At 39.7% G+C, this 13042-nt stretch overlaps 1 protein-coding gene across 7 annotated transcripts in view; it reads left to right on the top strand.

Moving 5' to 3' along the window:
- Positions 1 to 13042, top strand: part of ccser1 (coiled-coil serine-rich protein 1) — a 338436-nt gene that overhangs the window by 120987 nt on the left and 204407 nt on the right. For all 7 annotated transcript variants that reach the window (XM_061901105.1, XM_061901113.1, XM_061901121.1 and 4 more), the window contains 2 exons: positions 2909 to 3086; positions 12371 to 12448. In XM_061901105.1, coding sequence (XP_061757089.1) covers positions 2909 to 3086; positions 12371 to 12448 — 256 coding nt within the window. The remainder of the gene's footprint in view (positions 1 to 2908; positions 3087 to 12370; positions 12449 to 13042) is intronic.

Below are 13042 nucleotides of genomic sequence, written 5' to 3'. Positions count from 1 at the left end.
TTATCACTTGATTAAGTGCAGTGTGTTATTTTGCTAAAATCAAACACTGTGTTACTGTTCAAACTGTTCATAATTTTACAGTGGTCAAAAATATTCAATATACTTGTTAAATAAAACATTTTTTTTCCATTGTTTTTATGAACACTTAGGCTTACTATGCTACTTTTATTTTAATATTGGTCATTTTAGTGCTACTTGGAGAGCCAATTGTTTTTTGAGATTGTATGTATATATATATATATGTGTGTACATATATGTATATATACTGTGTATTTATATATATATATATATATATATACATATACGTACTTACATGTATTAGTATGTGTATATGTATGTATATATGCATATATACAGTATGTATATGTATATATGTACGTATATATATATATATATATATATATATATGATATATACATATATATATATATATGATATATACTGCGATGAGGTGGCAACTTGTCCAGGGTGTTCTCCGCCTTCCGCCTGATTGTAGCTGAGATAGTTACCCGTGAGCCCAAAGGGAATAAGCGGTAGAAAATGGATGGATGGATATATATATGTGTGTATGTGTGTATATATATATATATATATATATATATATATATATATATATAGATTGTATATATAATGTATATGTATGTATATGTATACACACACACACACACACACACACACACACACACATATATATATATATATATAGTATGTGTATATTAGTACAGGACAAAAGTTTGAACACACCTTCTTATTCAATGCGTATTCTTTATTTTCATGACTATTTACATTGTAGATTGGCACTGAACGCATCAAATCTATGAATGAACACGTGGAGTTATGTACTTAACAAAAAAGGTGAAGTAACTGAAAACATGTTTTATTTTCGAGTTTCTTCAAAATAGCCACCCTTTGCTCTGATTTATTTTTCGCACACTCTTGACATTCTCTCGATGAGTTTCAAGAGGTAGTCACCTGGAATGGTTTTCACTTCACAGGTGTGCTTGAAGCTCGGATTTTCAATCCTATCAGGACGTTGTCAGAGACGCTTGAGTTTGCTAAAGCATTAATTGAAGCCAAATAAATAACTAACATCCTTAACAACAACACATAATGTTTACTATTAACACACCCATCACATCATGACAACACTACAGTATGAAATATAAACGATAAAATATTGAATATTAAGAGAATGTGAACGTTCGACTCTTTTTTTGTTTACTTCCCTGACAACATATTTAACATTTTGCAATCAACCAGACACATCAAACAGATAAAATGGCCAAAACATGGCAAAGTGTATCTTACCCATCGTGCTTTCTCATTGCAATAAATGGGTTGGACGTTTTTAATAATGCACACATGCTTCATTCAGTACATGTTTCTTGTTCGGCACATGTGTGTTGGCTTGATTAGTTTTTTTATTTGCAACTTGGGTTCGAAAAGTTGTTTGAATTGCCACATACAAATCTATGCTCAGGCCTTTATCAAGTTATTCACTAACATTACTTATACCTACCCAACTATGAGAGTTTGTGTGTAGTGGAATACATTGGAAAGACATTTAGAGAAATCCAGATTTGCCGGATTGAAGACGCTGTTGTACTTTGAAAATCGCTACATTAGACATGTCCTAAAAACTTATTTCCAAACAATTCCACATTGTAGTACCCATTACGGAGTAGCGGTACACTTTGGTGCACATATTCTGCTTTGATTGGTTACTCTAGGGGTGTCCAAACCTTTTCCACATGGAAAAACTAAAGCATGCGGGGGCCATTTTGATATTTTTCATTTACAAACCATCACAAAATATATGGATTTTTAAAATGTATTTTACCTTTTAGGGGTCTTGGGGACCGTAAAGGGTCTCAGTTATTAAAATGTTAAAAATAAGTCAAATTTTAATTATTATTTTTTATTTAACGCTTACAGTAAATCTCTATATCACCTTTAAAAAAAAGGTTTTATGGCTTTTCTGTCAAAAAAAAAAAAGTTGTTATAGTAAAACTGAAATATGCAGTATTTAATAATTAGAGCCCTAAAAGATCAATAATGCAGGACACCATTGATTTTAATTCTTTATTATTTTTGAGTTATCACAGTGAAAAGATAAATAAAATATCACTAAATATATTTGGGATCCAAAAGGTGCCCCACTCATAAAGTGATACATCTTTATTAGGTTTTTATATTTATTTTATATTTCATCATATACATTACGAGATCAACTTCAGATACTGTATATCTGTTGATTTTACGTTTAAAATATTGTTTTGTTTGTTTTATGCTCTTTTGTCAAAGAAAATGTTTATGTTTTTATATGGCATCTACACAATATATGCAATATTTACCACATAAAACATTTTAAAGTGAAATATTTGAACTAATTGGAGCTTTGAAAATAATTTATTATAACATGGATTATTTTGTCTTTTTTTTTGAGCAATGGCAAAAAAATAAAAAATAAATAATTGATTGATTGAAACTTGTAATTAGTAGATTGCACAGTACAGTACATATTCCGTACAATTGACCACTAATTGGTAACACCCCAATAAGTTTTTTAACTTGTTTAAGTTGGCGTCCACGTTAATCAATTCATGGTAAAGATGTTTTTTACATGGTAAAATAAAGACAAAAGGAAAAAAAACAGCCTGCATCGCAGCTTTGTGTCAACATTGCAACTTTTCTCGATAGATTTCACCTCATTCCAATATTTTTAATGTTATTTTTTAATTTTGCAATAGCATTTCCAGAATGTGTGGCGGGGCCGGTAAACAATTAGCTGCGGGCCGCATATTGCCCCCGGGCCGCACTTTGGCCACCCCTGGATTACTCAGATATTATTATTGCACTGAATGATTTTTTTGGGGGGCGGGCTGTTCTTTTCATCCTTTCTCTTTAGGGAGCCCCGACGTCCGACCAGCTTGCTGCCCGCTGACAGCAGTAACTCAGCTATGCTCTCGGGGAAGGATGATGAGCACCTACCTTCAGGGGCGGAGACCCTGCCGCTGCGACTGATGCAGCAGGACTGCACTGCCGTCAAAACTCTTCTTTTAAGACTGAGGCACACCCTGCAGGAGGTGGGCTTATTATATCAAATGCATGCACGTATCTTAAACTAAATGGTGAACTGAGGTTGGAGTATTTTTGTGCCCTTTTACAGTACTTGAAAGGTCCTTTTAGGTTGTAAAAGCAGAATGTTTTTTTGTTAAAACAGCAAGGTTACAGGGGTTTAGGATATTCACTATAATGCCAAAAGTACAGTATTCGGCCACCCATCCAAATAATCAGAATCAGGTGTCCAAATCACTTGGCTCGGCCACAGGTGTATAAAATCAAGCACTTAGGCATGGATACTGTTTCTACAAACATTTGGGAAAGAATGGGCCGCTTTCAGTGATTTCCAGCGTGGAACTGTCATAGGATGCCATCTGTGCAACAAATCCAGTCGTGAAATTTCCTCGCTCCTAAATATTCCAAAGGCAACTGTCGGCTTTTTTATAAGAAAATTGAAGAATTTGGGAACAACAGCAACTCAGCCACTGAGGGGTCGGCCACGTAAACTGACAGAGAGGGGTCAGTGGATGCTGAAGCGCATAGTGTAAAGAGGTCGCCGACTTTCTGCACAGTCAGTTGCTACGGAGCTCCAAACTTCATATGACCTTCCAATTAGCCCACATACAGTACGCAGAGAGCTTCAAGGAATGGGTTTCCATGGCCGAGCTGCTGTATCTAAGGCATACATCACGCAAGTCCAATGCAAAGCGTGGGATGCAGTGGTGTAAAGCACGTCGCCATTGGACTCTAGAGCAGTGGAGACGTGTTCGCTGGAGTGATGAATCACATTTTTCTATCTGGCAATTTGATGGACGAGTCTGGGTTTGGAGGTTGCCAGGAGAACGGTACATTTGGGACTGCATTGTGCTGAGTGTGAATTTGGTGGAGGAGGAATTATGGTGTGGGGTTTTTTTTTTTTCAAGAGTTGGGCTTGATCCCATAGTTCCAGTGAAATGAACTTTGAAAGCTCCAGGATACCACAACATTATGGACAATTCCATGCTCCCAACCTTGTGGGAACTGTTTGGAGCGAGCCCCTTCCTCTTCCAACACGACTGTGCACCAGTGCACAAAGCAAGGTCCATAAAGACATGGATGAGAGAGTCTCTTGTGGATGAACTTGACTGTCTTGCACAGAGTCTTGACCTGACCCCGATATAACCCCTTTGGGATGAATTAGAACGGAGACTGAGAGCCAGGCCTTCTCGACCAACATCAGTGTGTGACCTCACCAATGCACTTTAGGAAGAATGGTGAAAAAAATTCCTATAAACACACTCCGCAACCTTTTGGACAGCCTTCCCAGAAGAGTTGAAGCTGTAATAACAGCAAAATGTGGACCAACATCATACTGAACCCTATGGGTTAGGAATGGGATGGCACTTCAAGTTCATATGTGAGTCAAGGCAGGTGGCCAAATACTTTTGGCAATATAGTGTAACTGTGTTTAGTGATAACATCTGGACACATTCATCCCCAGTTGTTTTAATTAGCTTGATTTCAGATCCATCAAATCTCTCTCTCTCTCTCTCTTCTCTCTCTCTCTCTCTCTCTCTCTCTCTCTCTCTCTCTCTCTCTCTCTCTCTCTCTCTCTCTCTCTCTCTCTCTCTCTCTCTCTCTCTCTCTATCACTTTCTGTAATTTAATCAGTATCCAGATAACACTTGGCTTATAAAGTGGATTTAATGCAATTGTACCCTCCATTTGATTTGAAGCTTCAATTGTTTAACATTTTGTCAACGTAATCTATTCTTTAAAAAATGATTTTTGGTTCAATTTGGTTCTGATTCACATGTCAGTTTTGTAAATTTCATGCTATATCCTTGAAAAATACTGACATGATTTCCCTCTATGAAATGAGACATCCATCCCTCCATCCATGCATCCATCTTCTTCCGCTTATCCGAGGTCGGGTCGCGGGGGAAGCAGCGGAAGCAGGGAAGCAGAGACTTCCCTCTACCCAGCCACTTCGTCCAGCTCTTCTCGGGGGATCCTGAGGCGTTCCCAGGCCAGCCGGGAGACATAGTCTGCCCAACGTGTCCTGGGTCTTCTCCGTGGTCTCGTACCGGTCGGACAAACCCTTAACACCTCCCTAGGGAGGCGTTCGGGTGGCGTCCTGACCAGATGCCCGAACCACCTCATCTGGCTCCTCTCGATGTGGAGGAGCAGCGGCTTTACTTTAAGCTCCCCCCGGGTGGCAGAGCTTTTCACCCTATATCTAAGGGAGAGATCCGACACCCGGCCTAGGAAACAAGTTTTCGGCCTTTTGTACCTGTGATCTTGTCCTTTCAGTCATAACCCAAAACTCATGACCATAGGTGAGGATGGGAATGTAGATCGACCGGTAAATTGAGAGCTTTGCCTTACCGGGAAGGCTGAGGAATGTGATCACACGATGGTTAGAACACACCCTCCGGTTCCCCTTCTTAAAGAGAGGAACCACCACCCTGGTCTGCCAATCCAGAGGTACCGCCCCCGATGTCCATGCGATGCTTCAGAGTCTTGTTAACCAACACAGCCCCACAGCATCCAGAGCCTTGAGGAACAAAATTATACATATACATGGCAAAAGAGTAGGAGACAGTTCTAGTTGTATCAAAAAAAGCATCCATTAGCGTTGAGTCATCAAAAACGGGTGACTGACCTGCATCAAATACAGCTTTAATACACACGCTCACAAAAATATGTATAAAAGCCTGACCAGGCCTCGGCCACACATTGTGGGACTATTAGTGCCTCTAAACTATGATCAAAGCTCGGCGAGAAAAGACCTTTCCATGAATTACAGTCCATGTGGCTTTCTCTCTCGCTGTTTATTCCCAGGACTTCGGCGAGGACATGAAAATGATGAAACGATAATTAGGAGTGAGAAACAGAAAGGAAAACGGAAGAGCAGACCATGACTATAAAATGGCAGACAGCACATTGCCCTCTTTTGCTTCCTCTTTTGTTGTGTCATCACCGTCCAAATTCAGTTAGCTTCCATTTGTGGATGGGCCGCATCCTCCCTGTTTTATTTGCTTGACCTTTTCCTCGTCGGGCGCCTGACTCTTCTCTTTAGCGATTATGCTAAACGGTGCCGTTTTGTAAGGGTAAAAACAAACAGGTTGCATCAGTCTCAAGACAAAAACAATAGAAGATCGCGCACGACACAGATGTCACAGCACACCAGATAACACTATCTAGCTTTTCATTTTGACTGTTGCATTTTAGCTGGGCGTTTACCCCTCCTCTTTTCATCACTGTCAAGAGCCTTATAAGGGGAGAAGTTATGTTATGTATGTTCATTTATCATGTACAGTCCCGATCAAACATACACTTGTAAAGAACGTAATGTCATGACTGTCTTGAGTTTCCAATAATTTTTACAACTCTTATTATTTTATGATAGTGATTGGAGCACACACTTGATTGTCACAAAAAACATTCATGAAGTTTGGTTCTTTTATGAATTTATTATGGGTCTACTGAAATGTGACCAAATCTGCTGGGTCAAAAGTATACATACAACAATGTTAATATTTGGTTACATGTTTGCAAGGTTCGCTGCAATAAGGCTCTTTTGGTAGTGTGGAAGGATGCTGAAATGTTTAAGAGTTTTTCCTTTTTACATAGCCATGTTTAGAGTAGCTAGTACTTTTCCTTTTTGTACTCTACCAGTCTATCTTTGTCTTTAGTTCCCTGGCGGGTGTCGTAAACCATCGAAATGCGAAGACAACCCCCACGTCTCTCTCACATTATGGTGTTTCGAGGAGCAGGGGAGGGCTTTCTTTTGTGTGAAAAGAGTGTGTTTTTCTCAGGGAATGCCAGAACAACTTGAGAAGCCGGTAGGAATCTATTGGTCTGGGCCGTTCTCCTGAAGCTTCAGTAAAACTTGATAATATTCGTATTCTGTCTTGATGGTCCTTCTTACGCAGCATATATGTCATTGAAAGAACTTGGGATTGACCAGTGACTTAAATTCCCTGGGAAGAAGACCTGGTCAGACGCAACAGTACTTGGGATTGACCAGTGACTTAAATTCCCTGGGAAGAAGAGCTGGTCAAACGCAACAGTAGCCATCCACAGGCTTCTGGCAAGCCTCTGGTTGAATTTTTGACCACTCTTCTTGACAAAATTGGTGCAGTTCAACTAAATGTGTTGGTTTTCCTGACATGGACTTGTTTCTTCAGCATTGTCCACACATTTAAGTCAGGAATTTGGGGAGGCCATTCCAAAACCTTAATTCTAGCCTGATTAGAGTTAAAGTTAAAGTACCAATGATTGTCACACACACACTAAGTGTGGTGAAATGTGTCCTCTGCATTTGACCCATCCCCTTGTTCAACCCCTGGGACGTGAGAGGAGCAATGGACAGCATCTGTGCCACGTCCAGGAATCATTTTGGTGATTTAACCCTTGATTCTGAGTGGCAAGTAGGGAGGTAATGGGTCCCATTTTTAGTCTTAGGTATGACTCGGCCGGGGTTTGACTCACACCAAATAAAGTGCACTTTTGTGCATGATGTCACACACGATATTTCAATAAGTGTCAAATAAAAATGAGCTGCATAATAGGAAATCCAATAGTGTATGTCCTTCACTTTGTGGTAGGTTCCTGCGGACATTTTCTCCTTTTGTTGTTGACCATTTTTTTTAATACGGTGTTGGTGTGGAAATGGTTGCGTCTGCATTTTGTTGGTGTGGGACCGAACTTAGATGTTGACATGCAGAGTTTCAAGCACTCTTCGATCTCTAGCGGGTGACTTTTCAAATGATGCTACATATTAGCAGTAATGCTACTTTTTGTAGCAACGCTTTCGCCCCAGACTTGACAAATTACGGTTGTCTGTTCGACATATTAGGACTTGAAGCCAAACCACCGCCAGACGATGGACCCCTGCAGTTTTTCTTGGGAATTAATTCTTCTTTCACTTGGTACCAGATTCGCACCTTCTTTCTCTCGTATTACCACTCGCACCACAGCTAACATTACCCACGCTGCTACCTCTCTGCTCCGCGAGGGCGTATACGTACAGTATGTGATGTATGTAAGAAGGTGGGCTTGATTTGCGTGTCTGTGAGAAGCAGAGAGAAGAAAGAGCGAGGAGAGCCTGTAGTGTAATGCCCGCAGCAAAAAGCAACTACGTGAGAACGTATACCCAAATATCACGATGTAGTCATTTTCTACATCCCACAGAGACAAACCGGCGATATATCGATTATATTCCATATATCGCCCAGCCCTAGGGCCAACACAGATAGCCGGACAACATTCACACTCACATTCACACACTAGTGACCGTTTGTTACTCAAAGTTTTGCTTGTACTTTAAAGCAATTAGCCAAGAGACAGCTCTTATATCAAAACACAAAGTTTGGATACCACTGTTCAGTACTCTATATATTTGTCAAGCATGGATTTTTGGTTACCTAGAGGCCCGTGTCCGTTTTAGAATACCCCATACCCCACCAGTCCCCCAGCAGTTAATTCAGTTGGGTGCTCCAGAAGAACATTTCTAAAATGCCGTGATCCATGCGTTGTTTGATTGTTGCCTAATATAACCAATCCCCATTTGTCAATGTCAGCTGTGGATCCAAGCATGACGGTTTGATGGCGCCTTCGGTTACTGCATACTCTCACAGTCTTCGGGGCGTCTGCTTCTATCCGTTCCAGTGACTCTTAACCTCCCCCGAGGCGGCTGCTTGACTGGCGGAGACGACTCCTTCTGGCTTCTTCTTCTGCCAAACGTTTTCATCATTGTCAATTAAGCCGCGAATGTTAACGTTGGCGGTACATCAGTGTAGTGCAAACAATTATCATTAGATTGACTCAAACAATCTTGCCATTTCTAAGTCCTTCGAGTTTAAAGGCCTACTGAAACCCACTACTACCGACCACGCAGTCTGATAGTTTATACATCAATGATGAAATCTTAACATTGCAACACATGCCAATACAGCCGGGTTGGTTTACTAAATTACAATTTTAAATTTCGCGCGAAGTATCCTGTTGAAAACGTCGCGGTATGATGATGCGTATGATGACGCGTGCGCGTGACGTCACGGATTGTAGCGGACATTTTGATCATGCACCGATCCCAGCTATAAGTCGTCTGCTTTAATCGCATAATTACACAGTATTCTGGACATCGTGTTGCTGAATCTTTTGCAATTTGTTCAATTAATAATGGACACATCAAAGAAGAAAGATGTAGGTGTGAAGCGGTGTATTGTGGCTGCCTTTAGCAACACAAACACAGCCGGTGTGTTCTTGTTTCCTTGTTTACATTCCCGAAAGCTGATGGTGAAGCTTTACTATGGAACAAAGCGGTCAAGTGAACATGGTTCCCTATCACATGTCAACCAGCAGCTTCCGGTGAGAAAAGGGTGCTATTAAGTTGGCTGTTACCGTAGTTATGAGCGGAGAGCTTGCGTCGTGCCTCGCCTCCTGCAGCTGCGGACTCTCTTACCTCCTCCCAACGGCTGCCGCCGACAGTCGGATACTTATACCGTGGAGGAGGGTAAAAAAAAAAATCTCAGCCCGGCTGCCTTGCCTCGTCGAGAATTGTGGCTTCCATCGAAGACACTGGCGGTCACCACACCCGTGGCCACACCCCTCCCACTTTCAGGTACGACCATATAATCTCACTAAAACACTAGTAACACAATAAGCAGATAAGGGATTTTCCAGAATTATCCTAGTAAATGTGTATAATAACATCTGAATCGCTCCCACTGCCCTTGTCTTTTTTTTTTTCTAATCCTTCACTCTCACTTTCCTCATCCACAAATCTTTCATCCTCGCTCAAATTAATTGGGAAATCGTCGCTTTCTCGGTCCGAATCGATGTTGCTGCTGGTGGCCATGATTGTAAACAATGTGAGGATATGAGGAGCTCCACAACCCGTGACGTCATGCGTACATCATCTGCTACTTCCGGTAAAGGCAAGGCTTTTTTATTAGCGACCAAAAGTTGCGAACTTTATCGTCGATGTTCTCTACTAAATCCTTTCAGCAAAAATATGGCAATATCGCAAAATTGATCAAGTATGACACACCTGCTATCCCCGTTTAAATAAGAAAATCTCATTTCAGTAGGCCTTTAAACTAACACATCTTTACATATGAAGGTGATTAAAGGGGCGTGTCAGACAAGACCTGCGTTACTTTTAGGAGCCGTTCATCATATTTTGACATTTTTTGGCTAGTGCAAGTCATTACATTTTGAGCTCTTAGGCCGGTACCCAGTCCCTTCCACTACATACACTCACAAACACACGTTATTCTAAGCCATTTTTACTTAGACCACACCTAATTGGCGGGACAGTCTTGCTATATGAAGCCTATGGGACACGAGTGACCTTAAAGTGAATGTGTTTGTGTTTTCAAAAGGCCGAACGATAGACGGAAGACAAGCATGCCTTGTCTCCCACCATGAGAACGGGCATTGATCACCAGTGGCACATTTAGGGCCACATCACACCTGTAATTCTGGGAGTTATTGCTTTTTTTTTTTTAAAGGTCACCATACCTAATAAAGCACTGAGTTTATGCTGTTCCAAGAATCGACGTGGCTCAAGGGTACCTTTTTGTCTAAGGTGGAAGTTGCCAAAATGTGTCCAAGTATGAGGGATTTAACTTTGATGGCTTCTTTTCTTGGAAGGCATCGCTCAAACTGAACTCATTTGTACTCAGTGGAAATGAGATTTGGCAAAGTTATTATAATTATAACCTTATAATTTTAATGTTTTACATTATAATTTTCATTGTGCAATATGTTTTCATAACATGGTCACTACTGCCTAGTTTCTCTTTTTATATTCTTATTTTACTGTTATATTTTTATTCACATTGTTGCTTTTTTATTTTTATTCTTATTGTAATATTTCTCGATTTTGTTTCAATTTAAACCCCCATTATTTACTTCTTACTTTTTTAAATTGATCTCAACTCTGTACACTGCTGCTGCTGGAATTTTAATTTTCCTGAAGGAACTCTTCTGAAGGAATCAATAAAGTACTATTTATCAATCAATCTATCTATCTATCTATCTATCTATCTATCTATCTATCTATCTATCTATCTATCTATCTATCTATCTATCTATCTATCTATCTATCTATCTATCTATCTATCTATCTATCTATCTATCTATCTATATATCTATCTATCTATCTATCTATCTATCTATTTAAAACTCATGTCTTTTAAAACTCTGAAAGACCCATTCCACCCCGGGCACTGCCACCTAGAACTGCAATACTCATGCAGACGCTGTAGGGTGCTAAAAGCTGGCACAAATAGACTAAAAAACAGCTTCTACCCAAGAGCTATAGTAGCATTAAACAGGCACTGAGTGAGCACAATGTGTCCATCATGTCCTCATGTGTCATGTATTTTTATTTTTTATTTTTTCGGACTATAATGTGCAATAATGTTAAATGTATATGTGTATATATATTCATATGTATGCATATATGCAGGTGTGTGGATATATATATATATATATATATATATATATATATATATATATATATATATATATATATATAGATACATCTCTTATTTCTATCTTTTTTTTACTATTTCTATTACCAAATTGTATATGCACCTTAGGGGATCTGCTCCAATTTCGTTGTTATTTGATCCTGTTCACTGCAATAATGACAATAAAACTCCTATTCTATTCTATTCTATTGTATTCTTTTCTTTTTTCTATGTCAAGAGTATACTTGCCAACCTTGAGACCTCAAAAATTTGGAAGATGGGGGTAGCGGAGGGTGTATATTGTCGTGTCCCGGAGGAGTTAGTGCTGCAAGGGATTCGGGGTATTTGTTCTGTTTTGTTACGGTGCGCGGATGTCCTCCCGAAATATGTTTGTCATTCTTGTTTGGTGTGGGTTCACAGTGTGGCGCATATTTGTAACAGTGTTAAAGTTGTTTATACGGCCACCCTCAGTGTGACCTGTATGGCTGTTGAGCAAATATGCCTAGCATTCACTTATGTGTGTGTAAAAGCCGCACATATTGTGTGACGAGGCCGGCACGCTCTTTGTATGGAGGAAAAGCGGACGTGATTACAGGTTGTAGATGACGCTAAAGGTAGTGCCCCTGATATTGTTGTCCGGGTGGAAATCAGGGAGAAATTCGTGAGTCTCCCGGGAAAATCGGAAGGGTTGGCAAGTATGGTCAAGAGCCAAAAAATGTTTCCGAACAACATAAACAAAGCTGTTTTTATTGAAAGCATGTATTATTTCTGCATGTTTTTTTATAATACTTTTTGGCTGTTTTAGACTATTTTTTTAATCATGTTTGTCTCATTTTTCAGAGTACAGAAACAAGTCCTGCCAGCAGTCTTCAGTCTCTACCCATAAGCCCTTGCAGTGAGAAATCCCTCCCATTTAAGGTAAACCCATTGCAGCACTCTATACATATGTAAACACGTAGATCAGCCCTGGGCAAATTAAGGCCCGGGGGCCACACGCGACCCGTTCATCTTTTTAATCCGGCCTGCCGGACATTTCCCAAAAATTATTTTAGATCTTTAAGATGGAAACTGTTGCTGCCATTATGGTCTGCAACGATGTTTTCACTGCACATTTTTACAACAAAGTTCTAAAGCTTAGTGAAATATCAGATCGATCAGATTGTAGTTGGGTTTTTTTACCCTTCACGCTCAAATGTTGCTGTGTTTGTTGCATTTTTTTACATTTGTTTCGTTTGATTGTAAAATATGTTGATCAAGAGGGGGTGTGACATGTGCTATGTTGTCAATATTCAGTGTTTTTTCCTTTATAGTTATTATTATTAATCCCACATTTTTTATTTTCATGTACATTCTGGGTGTCTCATTCAGTGAAAAATTTTTAAATTCCATTCTGTTTTTTAAAGCGGTCTGTCATATCGTTTTTAGCATTCAATCAGACATTATGGTGAAGTTTTGTATTAGTGTTCCTAAAAATAGATATACCGGCCCCCAGGCACATTTTTTATTCTATAA

The sequence above is a fragment of the Nerophis ophidion genome, linkage group LG01 (assembly GCF_033978795.1).
Source record: "Nerophis ophidion isolate RoL-2023_Sa linkage group LG01, RoL_Noph_v1.0, whole genome shotgun sequence".
Classification (NCBI taxonomy): Eukaryota; Metazoa; Chordata; class Actinopteri; order Syngnathiformes; family Syngnathidae; genus Nerophis; species Nerophis ophidion.
This window is presented reverse-complemented; position numbering and strand designations above follow the sequence as displayed.